The sequence below is a fragment of the Pagrus major genome, chromosome 5, assembly GCF_040436345.1.
Source record: "Pagrus major chromosome 5, Pma_NU_1.0".
Classification (NCBI taxonomy): Eukaryota; Metazoa; Chordata; class Actinopteri; order Spariformes; family Sparidae; genus Pagrus; species Pagrus major.
Genome location: NC_133219.1, coordinates 2390582 through 2411624, shown reverse-complemented (window position 1 = coordinate 2411624; position 21043 = coordinate 2390582). Strand labels below are relative to the sequence as shown.

At 44.7% G+C, this 21043-nt stretch overlaps 1 protein-coding gene across 2 annotated transcripts in view; it reads right to left on the bottom strand.

The window, feature by feature from the left end:
- Positions 1-21043, bottom strand: part of stxbp1b (syntaxin binding protein 1b) — a 41798-nt gene that overhangs the window by 10707 nt on the left and 10048 nt on the right. Inside the window, exons 4-15 of one of the 2 annotated variants that reach the window (XM_073466387.1) lie at positions 20954-21030; positions 20554-20632; positions 18869-18972; positions 16373-16521; positions 15723-15807; positions 15441-15571; positions 15098-15205; positions 14864-14924; positions 12431-12496; positions 11983-12063; positions 10711-10849; positions 10361-10470 (exon numbers count right to left, since the gene is read on the bottom strand). In XM_073466387.1, the coding sequence (XP_073322488.1) occupies positions 10361-10470; positions 10711-10849; positions 11983-12063; positions 12431-12496; positions 14864-14924; positions 15098-15205; positions 15441-15571; positions 15723-15807; positions 16373-16521; positions 18869-18972; positions 20554-20632; positions 20954-21030 (1190 nt within the window). The remainder of the gene's footprint in view (positions 1-10360; positions 10471-10710; positions 10850-11982; positions 12064-12430; positions 12497-14863; positions 14925-15097; positions 15206-15440; positions 15572-15722; positions 15808-16372; positions 16522-18868; positions 18973-20553; positions 20633-20953; positions 21031-21043) is intronic. The other variant, XM_073466388.1, reaches the window with a different exon arrangement.

Genomic DNA, 21043 nt, shown 5'->3' with positions numbered 1-21043 from the left:
CTGCTAAAATAGTCCCCAACAATTCCTTTCTGTTTGAGTAACATTTGATAATGAAAACTACAGTTTCTGAGCATTTAAAAATTACATTTTTAAATGTAATTTTTCATGTCACAGGTCATACACAAGACTGAGCACAGCAACAAGACACAAGGTAGTTATACTTCTTCAGCAAGGTCTCTCCCAGACAAAGATTTCAAAGCAGACTGGGGTTTCAAGATGTGCTGTTCAAGCTCTTTTGAAGAAGCACAAATAAACGGATCGTAGACGCAGTGGTTGGCCAAGGAAACTTAATGCAGCAGATGAAAAACACATTAAGCTTATTTCCCTTCGAAATCGGAAGATGTCCAGCAGTGCCATCAGCTCAGAACTGGCAGAAACCAGTGGGACACCCATCTACTGTCCGGAGAAGTCTGGCCTGAAGTGGTCTTCATGGAAGAGTTGCAGCCAAAAAGCCATACCTCCGCCATGGAAAGCGACTTAACTATGCATGAAAACATAGGAACTGGGGTGCAGAAAAATGGCAGCCGGTGATCTGGACTGATTTAAATAAAAAAATAAAAAATATTTGGCTGTAGCAGAAGGCAGTTTGTTCGCTGAAGGGCTGGAGAGCAGTACAATAATGAGTGTCTGCAGGCAACATTGAAGCATGGTGGAGGTTCCTTGCAAGTTTGGGGCTGCATTTCTGCAAATGGAGTTGGAGATTTGGTGGATTAATGGTGTCCTCAATGCTGTGAAATACAGGCAAATACTTATCCATGATGCAATACCATCAGGACGCGTATGATTGGCCCCAAATTTATTCTGCAGCAGGACAACGACCCCAAACATACAGCCAAAGTTATTAAGAACTATCTTCAGCGTAAAGAAGAACAAGAAGTCCTGGAAGTGATGGTATGGCCCCCACAGAGCCCTGATCTCAACATCATCGAGTCTGTCTGGGATTACATGAAGAGACAGAAGGTATTGAGGAAGCCTACATCCACAGAAGATCTGTAGCAGATTTAAACCAGCCAAGTTCCTTCAAAAACTGTAGTATACCTTGAAGAATTGATGCTGTTTTGAACGCAAAGGGTGGTCACACCAAGTATTGATTTGATTTAGATTTCTCTTCTGTTCATTCACTGCATTTTGTTAACTGATGAAAATAAATTATTAACACTTCCATTTTTGAAAGCATTCTTAGTTTACAGCATTTTTTGCACCTGCTCAAAACTTTTGCACAGTACTGTATGTAAGGGATAATGTATAGTTCGGAGGTTGTTATGGAGAAATAAACCCCGACAGGTTGTATGTGTGACCGGGTGAGTCATCTCCCCCCTGATCACTGCATGGCGCTGTGGCAGCCTGGCGCAGGTTAATGGGGGGACGGCACTGTTAGGTGATTAAAACAGCTGTGTTGGTCGACATTTTCCCTCTCTGCTCCTGCTGTGCGGTGCGTCCGGTGAGCTGGCCGGCGTGCTTGTTTGTGTCTTCCCGTCGTATCATTAAGTGTTGGAGCAACGGCGAGCTGGTGGAGCGGCGCTGTGTGTGTGATTGGGACAGGTGTGTTTGGTCGCTGTTCCCCCTCTCTGCCTCTGCTGTGCGGCGCGTTCGGTGAGCGGGCTGGCGTGCATGCCCGAGTCTCCCCGTCATATCACTAAGTGCTCGGAGTGGCGGTGAGCCGGAGGGAGCGAGCGGTTCTGGTGGGCGCGTGTTGGGTGCAGTAGGGCTCAGAGCGGGGCGCTGTAACCAGCGGCCCCCACTCTCCTAGTTCTGCACACTATCCTGCGTCCTGGTGTGTTCCAGTCATCGGCCACCACAATGTTTGCTGCTGTTTTGTTTGGCTCGATTACATGGTTTTGATTAAATGAGTGTTGTTGCCGACGATAGTGACCTCGGAGACATTTAACAATCTATTTATTTTTTTCTTGTTTTCCTTTTTTTTTTCTTTTTTGTGGGGGGGCGGGTTTGATAATTGTTTAATTGTTTTCCTCTAATTTGTATTTGAATATTTTAAGAAGACTTTATTATGTTTAATTTGGTTTTGTATTATAAATAATTAATTGTTTTTGGTGTATGTGAGGTCAGCTAGACTGCGGCCATCCTAATTTTCCCTTTCTCCCTGTGGACAGGTGCTGTAGTCCAGCGCGGCGGCCCAATCCCTGGTGGTGGCTTCTTCACGTTTCCATTGCGTGTGTGTGCAGTGTCACGGGTGATATTATTTTCTTGGTTTGTTTCTCCTTCCCCTTGGTTTGGTTTAGGATCACCGTGGCTGGCCCAGCCCTGTCCATTCCCCTTTCTTTGGCCCAGTCTTTTAGTGAATGTGAAATATTTTGGCAACTATTGAAGTTTTATAGAAACAATATTGTGACAATAAATATTTATTTTTTCGATACCTGAACTCTCCCCTGTGGTGATTCGAGCCTGCGTGACCTTTTTCATTTTTATAAAAGAACAGTAACTATTTCCTGGGGCGAAACTCCCCAGGTGGCGTTGTTGGCAACCACTCACCACTACTCACCACTCCACCTCGCCACATCTTGGCGTTGTCGGCAGGATCACCACATTTAAAGGGGCAGGGACGTGTTTTTTTTTTTGTGTTGTGTTTGTTTTTTGTTTGTTTGTTTTGTTTTTTTTTGCTATTGAGATTGATTTATTTTTCTTTTTCATTGATATTATTGTTTCTAGTTACAGAGTCAAAACAGCAGCATCCATCCCAAGAACCAGACTTCGGTATCGTGAGTATTGGTGCTATTTCACAGCCATCATGGCGGATGAGGTACAGCGACTTAGGGATTTAGTGTCACAGCTAGAGGCAGACAATGAGCAGCTGCTTCGGGAGCGCACTGCTTCCCGGGACGTGCCCGGTGGAGCTGTTGCAGGTCCCTCCGGTTCAGCTAGCTATGCCCCATCTAGTGCTGCTACTGTCACGGAGCGGTTGGTTGTGGTTCCCAGAGACCGTAAATGTCCTTTGTTTAATGGGAAGACAGGTTTAGGGATAGCTGAGTGGACGGAGGAGATCGAGGCATGCATGCGGGTTCGCCACCTTTCCGCCGCCGACAAAGCCCTGTTCATTTTTGATCATTTAGATGGGGAAGCCCGAGAGGAGATCCGGTTTAGGCCCAGCATAGAGCGAGGAGATCCAGCTAAGATTTTTGCTATTCTGAGGGAACTGTATGGCTGTGCACAATCGTATGTAACGTTGCAGCAGGCCTTCTTCTCTAGGAGACAACAGGAGGGGGAGACTCTGCAGGAGTATTCCTTGGGCCTGCTGGCTTTAATGGAGCAGGTTGAGCGGTGCGCACCCGACGGGATTCCTAATGCTGGGGATCTTTTGCGTGACCAATTTGTAGAGCATGTTCTTGACAGTTCTCTCCGTCGAACGCTTAAACAGTACGTCCGTAGCAAGCTGACTGCTTCCTTGTTGGACGTACGCGCTGAGGCTATCAGATGGGAAAGGGAGGGCCAATCAAGTGGGTTTAGGGGGCGAAGCCATTCGTTACCATCAGCTTACGGTCTCCAGTATGGGGTGCAAAGCGACTCCCACCCACGTCATCCCGTTGCCCCTCCCAGGTCAGAGATGAGTGATTTAATGGAACTTTTGAAGCGTCAACAGGCCCAACTTGACCAGCTCACGCAGACTGTGGCTGCTCTGCAGGCCCCACGACCACCAGGGAATTTCTTTCGAAATGGTCCTTTAATTTGTCGAAGGTGTCAACAGCCAGGCCACATCGCACGGGAGTGCCGGGGCCCAACCGTACCCCCTCGTGCACGGGCCAACTCTTTTGGTGGTGCAAACCCTCAGGTTACCAGGGCGACCTCCTCGGCTCATCAGCCGGAAAACTGACACCCTCTGAGTCGGCGGGCCTCCGCTCAGATGGGGAAGTCAAGGGCTCACAGGAAGAGTTAGTTGCTGGTTTGATGTCGTCATGTCCAAAAACTGATGTTGTGTTTAGTGGTGTTCATGTCCCTTGTTTGGTCGACACTGGGTCTATGGTGTCCACCATTACTGAGAGCTTCTTTCAACAGCAGTTCTCATCTTGGGACCAGGATCGGCTTCGGTCGTGCAATTGGCTGCAGCTGCGTGCCGCTAACGGGTTAGAAATTCCCTATGTTGGTTACTTAGAGCTTAATGTTGTATTGTGTGGAAAGGTCATTCCTCGCTGTGGGGTGTTAGTCGTCAAGGACCCCCCCGGCACTGTGTCTTCCGTCCCTGGCATCTTGGGGATGAACGTCATTCGCAATTGTTACAGAGAGCTTTTTGGGACTCATGGTTCTTCCTTGTTTGCCTCGCCACCCGTGTCGCACGCTCCAGGTCCAATCTTTGAAGCGCTGCAGCAGTACCATCAGTCTTCAGTCAGCGAGCCAAACCCGTGCACAGGCACTGTGAGGGTCGGGGGTGAGTGGACGATACGAATACCTGGTGGGGTCCTTAGGCTTGTCGCCAGCACTTGTCCCGAGCAGGCCAGCGATCAGGCTGTGCTTTTCGAACCCTTGGAATCTGGTCTGCCATGTGGCTTGCTTGCTTCTCCCTGTCTTGTTCGGGTCATCCGAAGCACTGCTTACATCCCGGTGATCAATGTGGGGACGACAGATGTTCTTCTGTACCCTCGGACTCGTCTTGGCTCCCTCTGTGGGGCCCAGGTAATCAGTCTACCTCCGGGCGTGACTGAGGTTAAGTCGATCACCGCCAGTGTTTCTGCCCAGGGAGCAACCAGTGTAGCACAGGATGAACTAGCATCTATTGACTTGGCTACATTGTCTGATGAGGACCAGAGGGAGGTGAGATCATTATTGCAGCGGTACCGTTCTGTCTTTTCCACCCACGATGGTGACTTGGGTTGCTCAAATCTTATATCGCATAACATACCACTGCTGGATGATGCGCCAGTCCGGCAGCGTTACCGCCGCATCCCACCCTCTGAGTACGAAGAGGTGAAGTCTCATATCAACCAGCTTCTTGAGACCAAGATCATTAGGGAAAGTTGCAGTCCTTATGCGTCGCCGATTGTTTTGGTCAGAAAGAAGGACGGGAAACTTCGACTGTGTGTAGACTATCGTTTGTTGAACACCAAGACCCGGAAGGATGCGTTCCCTCTCCCTCGCATTGAGGAAAGTTTGGATTCTCTCTGTGGTGCTCGTTGGTTTTCCACGATAGATCTGGCTAGCGGATACAACCAGGTTCCAGTTGCAGAGGAAGACAAACCCAAAACAGCATTCTGTACACCGTTTGGACTTTTTGAATTTAATCGAATGCCTTTCGGGTTATGTAATGCCCCGAGCACCTTTCAACGATTGATGCAGAGAATGTTCGGGGGTCAGCAAGGTCAGTCTTTGCTTCTTTACTTAGACGACATCATTGTCTTCTCTTCCTCCGTCAGTGAGCACTTACAACGGCTGGAGGCCGTTCTGGGCCGGCTCCAACAAGAAGGCCTGAAAGTTAAGCTGGGGAAATGTGCGTTCTTTCAGCAGCAGGTCAATTATTTGGGGCATGTTATCTCCAGCCAAGGTGTTTCCACCGACCCTGCTAAAATCGAGGCCGTGGCAAAATGGCCACGTCCACGCCAAGTGGCTGAGTTGCGCTCGTTTCTCGGCTTTGCGAGTTACTACAGGCGGTTTGTAGAGGGCTTCGCGAAATTGGCTGCCCCCCTTCACAAGCTGGTGGCGACTCTTGCTGGTACGAAGTCCAGAAGAGTGTCAGGGCAGGCCTTTAGTGATGCTTGGACGTCCCACTGCGAGGAGAGCTTTGAGGCCCTTAAGTCCAGGCTGGTTTCTGCTCCTGTGTTGAGCTATGCAGATTTCTCGCGTCCATTTATCCTGGAGATCGATGCGAGTTATAGTGGTTTGGGAGCTGTCCTTTCCCAGGAGACAGAAAATGGCGTAAGACCAGTGGCTTATGCTAGTAGAGGCCTCCGGCCCACGGAGCGCAACATGAGCAATTACAGCTCGATGAAACTAGAGTTCTTGGCACTTAAGTGGGCCATGTCTGAAAAATTCCGTGACTATCTGATGGGGCACAAGTGCATCGTCTTTACAGACAACAACCCACTGAGTCATCTCAATTCGGCCAAGCTTGGGGCGACAGAGCAGCGATGGGCTTCGCAGCTTGCCATCTTTGACTTTGAAATAAAGTATCGTTCGGGTCGCAGTAATAAAAATGCAGACGCGCTCTCCCGGAAGCCCGAGGTTGTATCCAGCGCCATCGGTCAACTCTTGCCTGGTACGCCAGTCCCCAAGGTCCTTCAGGAAGTGTCACGTCCAGCTCCTGGGGCGACGGTGACCCAGTCCATCGTTTCGGTCCTCCCAGGCCAGTCCACTGTCGACATTGGTTCCTTGCAGGAGGCGGATCCGCTCCTGAAGGAGGTCTTGTCTTTCTGGAGGAGGCAAACTCGGCCTTCTGCAGCTGAACGGCGTCAGCTTTCTCCATCAGTCATGGCTGTGTTACGTCAGTGGGACCGTCTGGTTGACCATGAAGGGGTACTGCATCGTCGGATCTTCCTCCCGGAGGGTGGAGAGGGGATTCTTCAGCTCCTCCTCCCAGCAGTTCTCAAAGAGGAAACTTTGAAACAACTTCACGAACAGCATGGTCATCAGGGCGTTGAACGGACCACCGAATTGGTCAGGCGTCGTTGTTATTGGCCAGGAATGTCCCTGGACATAAAGAGATGGGTACAGGAATGTGAACGTTGTCAAGTTGCAAAAGACTCTGGCTCGGTGCCACATAGCTTTATGGGCCATTTGTTGGCCTCCCGGCCAAATGAAATTGTGGCTGTGGATTTTACACTGCTTGAGCCTTCCCGAAGTGGTTTTGAAAATGTTCTTGTCATGACTGATGTCTTTAGTAAATTTTCTGTAGCTGTCCCCACCCGGGATCAGCGGGCTTGTACCGTTGCTCGTGTTTTGTTACATGAATGGTTCTACCGGTACGGGGTGCCGAGTCGCATCCACTCAGATCAAGGTCGTTGCTTTGAGAGTCTGTTGATCAAACAACTTTGCTGCTTGTATGGTGTTAATAAATCCCGCACCACTCCATACCACCCTGCCGGGAATGGGCAGTGCGAACGGTTCAACAGAACTCTCCACAATCTTCTTCGCACCCTGCCAGTTTCACAGAAACAGGACTGGGCTTCTTGTTTGCCACAGCTGCTTTTCAGTTATAACAGCACACCACATCAGGTTACTGGCGAGTCCCCCTTTTTCCTGATGTGTGGGCGGGAGCCACAGCTTCCCATCGATTTCCTTCTTGGTCGAGTTAAGGACCCGGTCCCAGGCGAGGTACAGGATTGGATCATTGAGCATCAAGCGAGACTTGAGGTAGCATTTGAGGGTGCTAAGGAGCGGCTGTTGGCTGCTGCAGGCCGCCGAAAGGAGAGGCATGACCAGAGAGTCAGAGAGGTGCCTTTTCAAGTTGGTCAGTTGGTATATGTGCGGGACCTTGGTGTCAGAGGTCGGCACAAGATTCAGGATGTCTGGAGCTCTTTGGTCCATCAAGTAGTGAAAGCTCCAGGTCAGGGTGCAGTGTACACTATCGCTCCTGTGGAGGCTTTGCATCAAGAGCGGACAGTACACCGTGACATGTTGAAGGCTGTCGTCAGGCCCGAGGCCCTTACTCCACCCCCGGAGGAGCAACCTCCCCCAGCTGTGCTGGAAGCTGACAGCGACTCTTCTGTTGATGATCTTTACTTGCTGGTTCCAGAAACCCCATTGCCCCGCACCCCAGTGGTGCCAAGCTCGGTTGGCTCCTCACGCCAACTTCGGAGAGACCACCTAGGAGGTGGGTCCAGCCCCGGCGCTGCTCCACAGCCGGGAGGTTCTGTACCAGCTTCGTCGCACCCGCCCAGGGATCCACCCTGTTCCAGTCAGCAGGCTCCACGTCGTACACCTCGTTTAACAGCTGGTCTGCACTCAAATGTCTATCATCTCCCACGCTCCATCGGTCAGGTAGATGGTGCTACCAATGAGCAGCCCGTACTTACCGCTCAGTCTGCTCACTTTAGGCCTTGGAGTTGAGGTTTCACGGTGGTTCATCGTCGGGACGCCGATGCAAGAAAGGTGGAGTAGATGTGACCGGGTGAGTCATCTCCCCCCTGATCACTGCATGGCGCTGTGGCAGCCTGGCGCAGGTTAATGGGGGGACGGCACTGTTAGGTGATTAAAACAGCTGTGTTGGTCGACATTTTCCCTCTCTGCTCCTGCTGTGCGGTGCGTCCGGTGAGCTGGCCGGCGTGCTTGTTTGTGTCTTCCCGTCGTATCATTAAGTGTTGGAGCAACGGCGAGCTGGTGGAGCGGCGCTGTGTGTGTGATTGGGACAGGTGTGTTTGGTCGCTGTTCCCCCTCTCTGCCTCTGCTGTGCGGCGCGTTCGGTGAGCGGGCTGGCGTGCATGCCCGAGTCTCCCCGTCATATCACTAAGTGCTCGGAGCGGCGGTGAGCCGGAGGGAGCGAGCGGTTCTGGTGGGCGCGTGTTGGGTGCAGTAGGGCTCAGAGCGGGGCGCTGTAACCAGCGGCCCCCACTCTCCTAGTTCTGCACACTATCCTGCGTCCTGGTGTGTTCCAGTCATCGGCCACCACAATGTTTGCTGCTGTTTTGTTTGGCTCGATTACATGGTTTTGATTAAATGAGTGTTGTTGCCGACGATAGTGACCTCGGAGACATTTAACAATCTATTTATTTTTTTCTTGTTTTCCTTTTTTTTTTCTTTTTTGTGGGGGGGCGGGTTTGATAATTGTTTAATTGTTTTCCTCTAATTTGTATTTGAATATTTTAAGAAGACTTTATTATGTTTAATTTGGTTTTGTATTATAAATAATTAATTGTTTTTGGTGTATGTGAGGTCAGCTAGACTGCGGCCATCCTAATTTTCCCTTTCTCCCTGTGGACAGGTGCTGTAGTCCAGCGCGGCGGCCCAATCCCTGGTGGTGGCTTCTTCACGTTTCCATTGCGTGTGTGTGCAGTGTCACGGGTGATATTATTTTCTTGGTTTGTTTCTCCTTCCCCTTGGTTTGGTTTAGGATCACCGTGGCTGGCCCAGCCCTGTCCATTCCCCTTTCTTTGGCCCAGTCTTTTAGTGAATGTGAAATATTTTGGCAACTATTGAAGTTTTATAGAAACAATATTGTGACAATAAATATTTATTTTTTCGATACCTGAACTCTCCCCTGTGGTGATTCGAGCCTGCGTGACCTTTTTCATTTTTATAAAAGAACAGTAACTATTTCCTGGGGCGAAACTCCCCAGGTGGCGTTGTTGGCAACCACTCACCACTACTCACCACTCCACCTCGCCACATATGGAACCCCTCCGCTTTGTGTCGGGGTTCCATACAACCTGTCAGGGTTTATTTCTCCATAACAACCGACTAACTATACATTATCCCGCTTATTACACCGCTTACGAGTGAAATAAATAATAAATAATCACCCACAATGATTCAGCAGCGACAAGGATTGGTCGGAAAAGTTTTCACTTTCACTTTCACTTTCAAGGCCGACCTGAGAGAGGAGCTGGACAGTGTTGCTTCTTTTGCTGTGGTTGGTGTAACTAAACGCGTTGCAAGGCCAGCTGTCTTGCTTATGTTGCTATATGTTGCCAGGGCGGATCAGAGCGCCGTCCCTAGCAGCGGTCTGTTATACTTGACGACGGTCATTATACAGAAATAACGGACCGTAGAACGCAGCGATGGACCAATCAGAGAGCAGCATTCAATAGAGCAAATGACAATATTTTTATTTGGAATTTGGGAGAAATGTTGTCAGTAGTTGATAGAATAAAACAAAACTGTTCATCTTACTTAAACACATACCTATAAACAGCAACATCAGAGAAACTGATAATTTTGCAGTGGTCTCTTAATTTTTTCCAGAGCTGTTTGTATATATATATATATATATATATATATGTATATATATATATATATATATATATATATATATATATATATATATATATATGTATATATATATATATATATATATATATGTGTGTGTGTGTGTGTGTGTGTGTGTGTGTGTGTGTGTGTGTGTGTGTGACTTGTTACTGAAAATATTTTCATCATCAATGACAGATGGACTGTCAAGTTTTCATGAGATTTGTTGAAAATGAAAAAAGTACAGAATACCTCTGTTCTTATCGTTTAAGGACCAGCGTTTCTGAAAATCTGAAAAGTGATATGTAATCATTATTACAGTAATGACTGTGTTTGTATGTCAGGTCTGTTGTTATTACACACAACCACATCTCAGAAACTTTGTGATTGAGGAATCTGGAACAAGTTTTCCATTTAGAATCGCAACTTAAAGAGCCATGCTGCTTTATTATGAATAGTAGGTTAAGGGTCATATGGTCTTGATGAGACACTGAGGTCCTGGACCAGGACAGCTCACCTCAGAGATAATGGGAACGCCCATGTGGGCCATGTTGGAAATGATGTCACTGTCCTCTGGTGGGATGTTGGCATGCTGAAGGAGCTTACACAGGTTCTCCTCAGTCACACCTGACACACACGTAAAGATACACAAACACATGCAGCATAGACTTTCAGTTCACACAACACACACCAGCAGGTGTGAATGCACATTCACAAATATGGTATAATGCATGCAAACATGAAGGAACTTAAGAATGGATTAGCACTGAACAAAACACGAGAACAAAAAATGAATGCACATTTCAGATTCCATCAAAAACTCTCAGTTAATAGTTGATATGAAAAACAGCACGGTGAATATCTGACCATTCTTAAGGAAGATGTAGAGCAGAATGATGCGGATCTTGTCAGACACACTGACATTGGCGTCCAGCAGAATGGGTACAATGAGCCTCATGGGATCCTTGATCTTCTCTCCCTCTGCATCTATACCCATCGCCAGATCCTTCAGAACAATGGAGCGCAGGAGAGGCCAAAGCACAACATGATTCCACAGAAGTTCCATTGAAACAATTACTGAAAGTTTCTGACTAGACATGTAGCTCAGACAAAAGCGATATCTGATATCGCTGTGTTGGTGTTGTTCCATCATTACAACTGATCAGTCACATTTTTGTTATGTTATAGCTCTGCGACTCAGGACCAGACCAGAAAAAGACGCATGGGAGAAGTTATTCTGGATAACATGTGGTTAATGTTTTGAAAGTGTCTATCCTTGTTGTGTAAACTGAACCAAACAGCACAGAAAACAAAAAAAGGAAATAATAAGTGAACTAGTGTAAAGACAATAAATGAACATTATAATTAATATGCTGTAAGCAGGATACAAAACCTGATCTCCAGGGTATAAGTACTGTACTGAACCCAATCAGGAGTTTTTCTCTTTGTGTTAAGTTAACTGGCAGTCCTGGAGCAACAATAATAATGTTCTAAGAACAACACCAACACAGACATATCTGAGAAAGTGTTAAAGAAGAGCCTGTACGTGGCTTTAATTACCTCCACTTAAGGGGTTGAGAGAGGGGGGAGAAGCTGTGGGGAGACAGCAGGAGGGGGGATAAAGCAGCCACAGCAGTAATAACAGCTTTAATCCTTTTAGTAATGTGTTAATATTACTTTTTCCCCCTGGTAATGATGCATTGCTGTAGCACATTACTTTTAAAATGCATGTATAAAGTTACCCCCAACACTACTGGGGACTGAGGATGGATAGGGTCATTTTTGGGTGTGTGGATTTGGTTTAAATTCTAAATTCTGAACTGACCTCGTTGTGACCTTGTTCATGTGAACCAAACTTTGAACTAGCTGCTGTGAAGTGTGAATGTGCAGTGCTAATATCCTCCATCAGCTGTTGACTGTGTGGTAAGTGGGCCAGGCTACAATAACTAACTTCCTGTTGGCTTTAGAGCACTAGCGTTCACCTGTGCATTCCTTGTGTATTCAAGCACATTTCCCACCCCCCATGCTGCCATTGGTTGCTTAAACTGAAATGCCACATCGAGGTTCCCTCACTTTCTATGTTATTACACAATCTAGAGACAGATCTAACTTTACAGCTGTGGTGTCTGAGTGATTTACTTGTTCTACACGACAGAGTTTGTCCACAGTGCCCTGGTAGCGGTTCATACAGTCTTCAGCCAGGTGGAGATGGGTTGAATACTGAGGTCAGAGAGGAGAGATACTGTCAAATTTGACACAGAGAATACAATCAGCTGCCAACAATATTAAAACAGAATGTTTTTCAGTGTTCATATATACAACTTGGGAAATCTGCAAAATCTGAAGCTCTGTTCTCAAATTAATAACACCTGTTTCGAAATCACATGTCAGATAATGTCATTTTCTCCTCTTGCTGATTGATTGGTGAAACAGTGTTACAACTAGATCATCTACGTGTCTGTACGCACATGCACATGTACACACATGAGTGCACAAATGTTCAGCTGTGTACAGTGTCACAGTGTAAGTGACTCAATATAGTAGCATGACCTGCTGTTAATGTATAGATGTACAGTAACACTTCAACCTTGCTGAGCTCCTTCTGATACTGAGGCATCTTCTTCAGCATCTGAGACAGTTCCTTCATGGTGGTCTGAAACACATTGAAGAGTAATATACTTTACTAATGCCATTTACCTTTTTACTTTCATATAATACTATACTTATGTTTGCTTGGCTAGACTCAAACATTCTACACATTATTGGACTTCATTCACATTTTAATTACAGAGTGCTAAGTTTGTCATAAGTTCTGTATCAGATCATGAAGTGCGGAACAGTAAAATCAAACCTGCCCCATAAATGTGAGGGGAACGTTAATTAACTGCATTAACATTAATTAGTACTCAGTTTAAGTGGTGTGTGATTTCATCACAGTGAAACTATATTTCTGTGAGTGTGTCAGTGTGACACGGCCTGCAGCTGGCTTGATGTTTTGAAGAGGCCTCTGTGGCATTTTCAGTTGTCTTTTGTTAGGATTGTAAACTGTATGGCACACATTCAAGATTCAAACAAATCAGTGCTTCATCGCATGCTTTTAATTTAATTATTCATTCATTTATAATATTTATTAATAAAGCAAAGGTTTATGCTAAGGAAATACATGTGCCAGGTATCTCACTTTAGTGCTTTGCTGGAGTTTGAAACATTTCTCCAACTCCACACCGGCGCCTTTGGGCCTCTAGTTGTTTAATATCAGGTACAACCAACTCTCAGGTTCCTTCTCCTAGCTCTCCCTGCAGGACTAGCTATGAAAGAAAGCTGGTTTTGACACGTTTAAGTAAAATTTTCACACACACACACACACATGCAGTTATACAGTTCTTGACATATTCGTTTCAGAGGAGGAAATCTGTCCCTGTATCCTTCTGGACGAGCAGTGCCTCACAATGTTTATACTGAAACCTTGGTGATAAGCAAAATCTTCTGACCTCCAGTGATCACTTAACACACACACACTTCTGAGATGTCATCTCATTTAAAAGACATGCCAATCGTTGATGATTCCTATTTGTAAGCTGGGAGCATATTTACAGTCAGTCAGTCAAACAGTGTTCAACTCAAAGTGATGGCTGTTGGGCCAAAGCAGTATAAAATGCAGAGCAAGATGAATAAGACAGTTTTCAACGTTACCCTAGAGTGGATGGATGGAAGCTTTTTTAGCTCTGTGTTTGGTCCTGAGAGAAATATCTGGTTAAGTGTTCACCAGTCTCTAACTGTGGTTGTCTGTTATTTGCTGCTGAGCAAGTACTGTATAGCATTTTTTTTCCATGAAGACATACACAGATCAGGCATAACATTATGACCACCTGCCTAATATTGTGAAGGTTCCCCTTGTGCAGCCAAAACAGCTCTGACCTGTCAAGACATGGACTTAAGACCTCTGAGGGTGTCCTGTGGTGTCTGGCACCAGGATGTTTTATAGTGGATCCTCTGGGTTCTGTATGTTGGGGGGTGGGACCTCCATGGATCAGACCTGCTCCAGCACGTCTTACAGATGCTCGATCAGGTTGGAATCTGGGGAATTGAACCCTGGGCCCTTTATTGTGTTCCTCGAGCTGTTCCTGAGCAGTGTTTGTGGTGTGTCAGGGCACATTGTCCCGCTGGGGGGCCACTGCCATCAGGTAGTGTTGCTGTGATGAGGGGGTGTACTTGGTCCACAACAGTGTTTGGATGGGTGGTGAGTGTCAAGTGGCATTCACATGAATGACAGCACCCAAGGTTTCCCAGCAGAACATCGCATTGTGATGAGATGATCAATGTTATTCATGTCACCTGTCAGTGGTTTTAATGTTGTGGCTGATCTGTGTATGTCTGCTGTGCTGAAACTGATCCTGTGAGAGCGGTGAGAGTGAACCAAAACATTAAAGTTGCAGCAGGACAACTAAATGAAGAGCTGAGGCTCACTGTAAAGCGAAGGGGAGCTGCAGATTCATGTGATAATTCTGTTAGTTCATCACTTTCACATTGTCACACTGTTATTTGATACATTGATATATCAGCTCCCACACACTGTCCACTTCACTTGCGAATGAGTTTAATGACAATGTTTTGGTACTCATCAGGTCATCTCAAGATAAAGAAGATAACCTGATGAAGGTCTGAGTACCAAAACATTAACCTTATTTGCAAGTAAAGTGGAAAGTGCTGGAGCTTATTTCCTGATTTTGTCGGCCCTTGGTCTTCTCCTACAAACCTGTCGATCCTCAGGTAAGCAAAAGCTGTACTGTGTATTATAACCACTTTAAATATATTTCATAATAAATCTTTTACTTTTTGTTGACTACTTGTCTTCCCAAATGTATATTTTTAACTTTGTTAAAATTCAAGTTAAGTCCAGAACTGCTGCATGATACTTTGACTCTTGTATCACCTGTATGTGACTGTGAAGGACAGTTGGGAGCTGGAACAGAGTAACAGATCCTGAAAGCAGAGTACAGTGATACAGTGTGTCCTCTACCTTTTCTCCAGTGTTCATCTTTTTGCTGGCAGAGAATTCTTTCAGAGAACGAGTCACAGCCCTGCGCAGACCAATGAGACAGAGAAAGAGAAGGACAGGGAAAGTCAGGAGAAATGATTTGATTCGTGTAAACTGAGAAGCTTCACTGTATGCTGATCTCTGAGAAGAATAATGCTCTGCGGCAGCTTTGTGCCACGAGTGTGTATGTGTGACTGGAAAGGCAAAGGCACTCACGTTGACACCTCAGCGATGTGTTTGTGTCTCAGAGTCAGCCACAGGTCGTCATCCTCATCCAAAACTACCTCCTTCAATCTCGTCTCTCCCATCCCACTGGTCTCAAAACTGACAGAGAGGGCAAGAGAGCTTTACAGACTGTTGTTCTGTTTGTTAAAGAAAATTCAAAAAAATGCCAGTGGAAATAAAATATTTCCCCAATGCAGATCAACACACATACTTATTATGATGTTGTATTTAACCCACAGGGCCACCCTGCCACCACAGAACCCAAACTCAGTGACTGTCACAATAATCAACAAAATGAGCTCAGTGACTCCTGCAGCTGTCAGAGCGCCTTCACCTGTACACGTCGTTCTCGATGCCCAGCAGGTCGTAGGCCATAGCCTGCAGCGTGAGCTCATGCAGGAGAGGTGACACAGGGTCGAAGCCACGATCCAGAATGAGCAGCTGAGTACGAGACTTGTCTGGACCCTGAAGGCATCAGAACAGACACACAAAGCGCTGTGGAGGAGTGATATTTTATACTTTTTACTTGCAGCTGATCATCTGAAACACCCTGCATGGTGACGTGTCAGTGATGTATCTGCTTCTACAAATGAGTTATTTAGCTCCACCTCCCTACCTCACCCATGGTTGGGTCATCAGCTTTGTAGCTGTCCAGCTTCTCCTGAAGCATCTGGGCCAGAACTGCACAGTCTTTGTACTCCCTGAACCAACACACACACACACACACACACACACCAGCATACAAAACCAGCTCTTTATCCTGAATATGAAACATTTATTAATCATTAGAATAGAATGTTAGAGTAGAATGTTGTACTTTTTACTTCACTACATTTATTCGATAACTGTGGTTACTAGTTACTTTGCAGATTACATGCTGCATCAGTGCCAAAGTAGCGCATATTTAATTAATTTAGTGTATTGACAAAAAAAAACGTGTTGAATATCAGATCCAATAACAGGCCAGGTGGATAATCTGTTGACCCATGGTATACAGTGGTATGTAAATATATAAATAATCTCCTTTCTTGTACTTGATTAAAAATTACTTGTAATATTTCGGTATGTTTAATATCAGATACTTTCAGAGTTTTCCTCAGGTACTATACGTATGGCTAAGTTTTACCAAATTAAAATATTTTAACATGACATCTTTTTTTTTTTAATCATGTATGACTTTTGGGAACTTTTTGGGCAAGTTTGATTCTGCTTGAAACGTGATGATAGCCTCTGTCACACCATAAACCTTGTCCTTGCTGGTCTCACCCTCTGTATCGGACTCCAGGATACTCTTTGAGAGTGGCACAGAGGGTGGCGAGCTGCTCAGCACAACGCTCCAGCATGTTATTCTTCACGTCAGCCTTGAAGGGGCTGTAGAAGTCCTGAAAGGCATCCACTTTATCCAGGGAGTAGACCTGGACACAGAGAACATGACAGGGACACAACATGAGCTCCAGTTCACATTCATTAATGCTACAATAATTGTCTACTTGGGGGATCTTAACCCAAATTCATCCAAAGCAAAGATGGCTATATTTAATTCACAGGTATGCATTCATGTACTATATTATAAGCATTTTTGATAATGAGTTTTAGTGCTCTATGATGATCTAAATGGGGTTTGAACGTTTCTCAGCTATGAAGAGAATTGTTGAGGAAATACAGTAATAATCATTCAGGTTTGAAGTAAATAATAGATTAAAATATATTGTCCAGCAGAGGTCTGTCTCAATGTATTGGAGCTGGCACTCAAAATCTGACACTAATTAAACTCCTTTCCACACACACACACACACACACACACACACACACACACACACACACACACACACACACACACACACACACACACACACACACACACAATGACCCCCATCTGTCACCGACTCCATCACACGATAATGATCCTTGTGCTTTCTCTTGTCACACATCTTATCTGTGCTCTCATTGGCTGCAGAGCATGCATATTGGTACTGTCAGCCTATGAGATAAAGGGATGAGTGGAGGACATGTGGGCAGGGTGGGTATGATGTGTCCCGCCCACTCAGGATTAAGACTCCAGGACACCAGCAGAGGATTGAGGGCTAATGCTGATCCAAAACAAAATACTGCTGATGCTCCTCTTTACCACTGTTCCTCCCTCTGTGGAGGAACTGAGTCAATATCACAGGGCGAGGTGGGGAGCGGGCTTGTCAAATATGACAGTGGATCAAATGACTGTGTGATGTTAAAGGTAGATGTAGTGATGAAGTTACTCTGCAGCTCCCCTCAGCTCTCTGGAGCTTTTTGTGTATTTCAGCTCTTTGTATTGGTTTAATGTTCCGTAATTTTACTGGACTTTACTTCACTGCTCTCAGAGTTCTAAATAATAAACCCACTGTGCATCAAACAGCAGACAGACACAGTTAGAGACCAGCTGCTGAACATAATGGAGCACTTAGCTGGTACAGAGCCAGACATTTTTCTCTAGAGTTGCTGGAGACCAAACTAAGGAGCCCGGGAGGTCTCATTGTTGTAGTATGTTTCCATGCACACTTAAGTCGAACTACGGTCATAGCTCGATTAGGCCATTTAATTGGACTACTGCCATTGTCCCAGTATACAAACATCAGGGGAGAATCGATTTATTGACGGAAGTATGTCCAACTCCACCACGGTAGGTGGCGATATGCACCGTTTCAGCTAGTTGCGAACCTTCATCCGGTTGACCTACTATGTCACATACCAAACAAGTTAAGAAGCGGCAAACAGGCTGCACAGCGAACGGTGAAAACATGGATGACTTTTCAGCGCTGTACAACAATGTGTATTTCTTGTTCTAGCGCTGGCCACGTTGATACCTTCACCGTTGTCTTCTTCTTTTGTTTTTCCCAGCTTCCTGCTACAGATTTATGCCATGGATGACTTCCAGAACAACATGAAATACATGAAAGAGTAAATCAACTTCCAACCACATTATCTGAGTGTGTTAGTCCCACTTTAAGAAGTTCGATTTAGTACAATTTCAGTCAGACTAACATGTTAAGATCATGTTAACATCCTGATTGATTCAACGATTTGAGTTCTCACATGAATAATTCATGAGCACAATTTAATATAATTTACCTCATCACAAAATGTTGTGCTATTTCTCTTGTCTAGTGTACCCTTCACATTCTCGGATTTAAGGCTTAAGTTAGCACACAGAGGATGCAGAATAACCAAAAATGTGAGCTTTAGAGATAATGAAAGTCTGGCCACCATGTCTCATGACATAATAATGCCAAGTCTTATCTTGTAATACAATAAGCCACACAATAACTTTATGCACAATAACTGAATCGGTTGTAAAAAAAAAGAAAAGATAATAGGTGGTTAAAAGGAGATACTAAGGTTGCTAGAGGCCTTGCAACAACAATGTGAGTAGATGTCTAGTAGTAGTAGAAACTATTGCAATTCAAGAACTCATGAGAGGACTGCTAATGCAGGATATGGCCTCGATTGATTGACTAAAGAATAACATAATGCATAAATTTACTGCATCCATCCTCCTCTAAAATGTTCATAGTCTCCCTATGTGATGATGTACGGTACACATCCCAAATACCTTACACAACATCTCACTTGAACTCCAAGTCCATACAAGGCAACAAGAGAGAGGAAGGCTTCTCTTCATCTTTTTCACACAGTTGACTAAAATCCTTCCAAACCTCATCCATCTATCTGAGGTAGACGGTTAAAAGTGGCTGCAGTGGTATAATCCCAGTCTAGACAGCGTCTTACCTGAGATTCATAGGGCAGAAAGGCGATGTGGATCTCAGTCAAGGCCTTCATGGCTTTGGAGGCGCGGGATTTGGTCAACAGTCCAAACAACGAGTCTGGGATTGCTGCCGAGATTCACAGAAAACATGGTGACTGTCTGAGGCAGGTAGTCAGCAGATATAAGAATATCAACATTATGTCAGTCCTAAATGTTATTATTCTTTTAGAGTACAAAATATTTTAATTCACCTAATGTTGTTAGATAAAAGCAGGCTGTTCTCTTAACCAGTGCCACATAAGGGTTAGTTTTATACACAGGGAGCAGTACACAACCTGTGAGAAAAGTTGTGTAATGTCTTCTGTTGCTCCGGAGGAACTTTGTCGAGAGTAAGAATAATAAACCCAAATGATGTCATTAGTTATCTCAGTTTGGGCTGAGTGGCAGATTTTTAACAAAAGCACACAAAAGTCAATTCACCAGACTAAAATTTTCTATATTGTAAGTTTCTGCAAACCACAGATAGGTTGAACGTCTATGTTTCATATGTACCATATGAACATTATTACAATACAGGTAAAGTGACAATGTTCAGATAACAAAGTAAAGGAAAAAAACAACACAGTCTTAGTAAATAATACCAGAATAAGATCCAGAGGTCTGATCTGAGACAATCACTTTATCTTTCATCACAATCATTTCCAGGTAAATAGTATAAATAAGCTCTTTGTGTTACAAAGACATCTATGTGAGACTGTGAGAATGTGAGCTTCCATTTATTTCATTGGTCTGTACAGCACCTTGCAGGACGGTGTTCTGTCCTTGGGTCCCTTTCAGATTAGGTCTTGTGTTTCCAAAAATGTATTTAAGATTGTTGGATTACATAGGATTTCAGATATTTATTATTTAAAGAGTCCAATATTTCCAAAATCTAATCCCAGCCAGTCGGAAGGATAAAATGTTAGCATAACGTTTCTGTAAACCACTGATATATTAAAATGTGTGCATGTCATCAGCTACGTACCATATTGACATGTCTACCAAAAGTGTCATTTCAAATTCACATTACATGTTTACTGGACATTATAAAGAGAAATCTGGTCTATTTCCAGTCATATTTGTGGCAACCAAGATAGGTATTTTAAGTCAAAACATTATCTTTCAACCCGAAACAAGTAGTTTTGGTGCCTAAACCTAAGGAGAGTATAAGCACAGTGTTGTGACAAGAGAAACATTTAACTTGTAACATAAAGAAAGTTAAAGTTTTAACTTATCTGTGGTTTTTAAGAGATGTACCTTGACCAACATTGATTCTGGTGATTGGGTTGCTAATCCACAGACTCGAGCTGTGCCCACTTGTCAACAAAAAAAAGTGGCAACTGTGGCTGTTTTAGGATTTTAACAGTTACGTTGGAGTTCTGTGAGAGAAAGAATGACTGAACAATATGTACCTTTATGGCAGAAATGGTAATAATGATTGAGCAGTCTACCTACAGGGAACAAGTTATTACCTTAATGTTTCCCATTGCTATGAGCTGTATGTTAACTTTACATTCTGCAGCCGTTTTGGAAACATTCTTTGAGTATGGTTTATGCAAGCTTCTGCTAATATGAAATTGAATTTGTGTATCAAGAAGTTTCTAGATTAACTTTGACTTTGAGCAAATATTCCATCTATATTTTGTTGGTGAGGAATGGATTTACTCACTGTCGGTGAAGAAGACGTGAGCTGCTCGGTACCTCGGAGACTGTGGATCCCTGAAGTCATCAATCAGACCCTCAACAGACTAGGACAGCAGAGAGCAATCTTTTAGCTTATGAACTGTGACTGTAAAGGGAATGACAGTTAGGACAGTTCTTCACTCTGTTCAAAAGTTACTGGATAGAAATATTGAATAAAAATCCAGCGTGTTTCCTACTTTATTCAACATTTAAGAGACCAGCACACAAACTAACCATAACACCCACTGAAATGACAATGAAGAGCATTTTTCAGTTGCTGGACAAAACTGAAAAAAAAAAAAATTTGACTGAAGAAAGCCAATGAGTTACCACTGACAGACTTTATGTAGTGCACCAACAGCCTGAACAGGAGTGGTATCACGTACCTCATCTGAGGGTGTGATCAGGTAGATGGCCTCCATGCTGGGCAGAGGCTCACGCCGCTTGTTTATGTCTTCTACAACTGAGGAGCATAG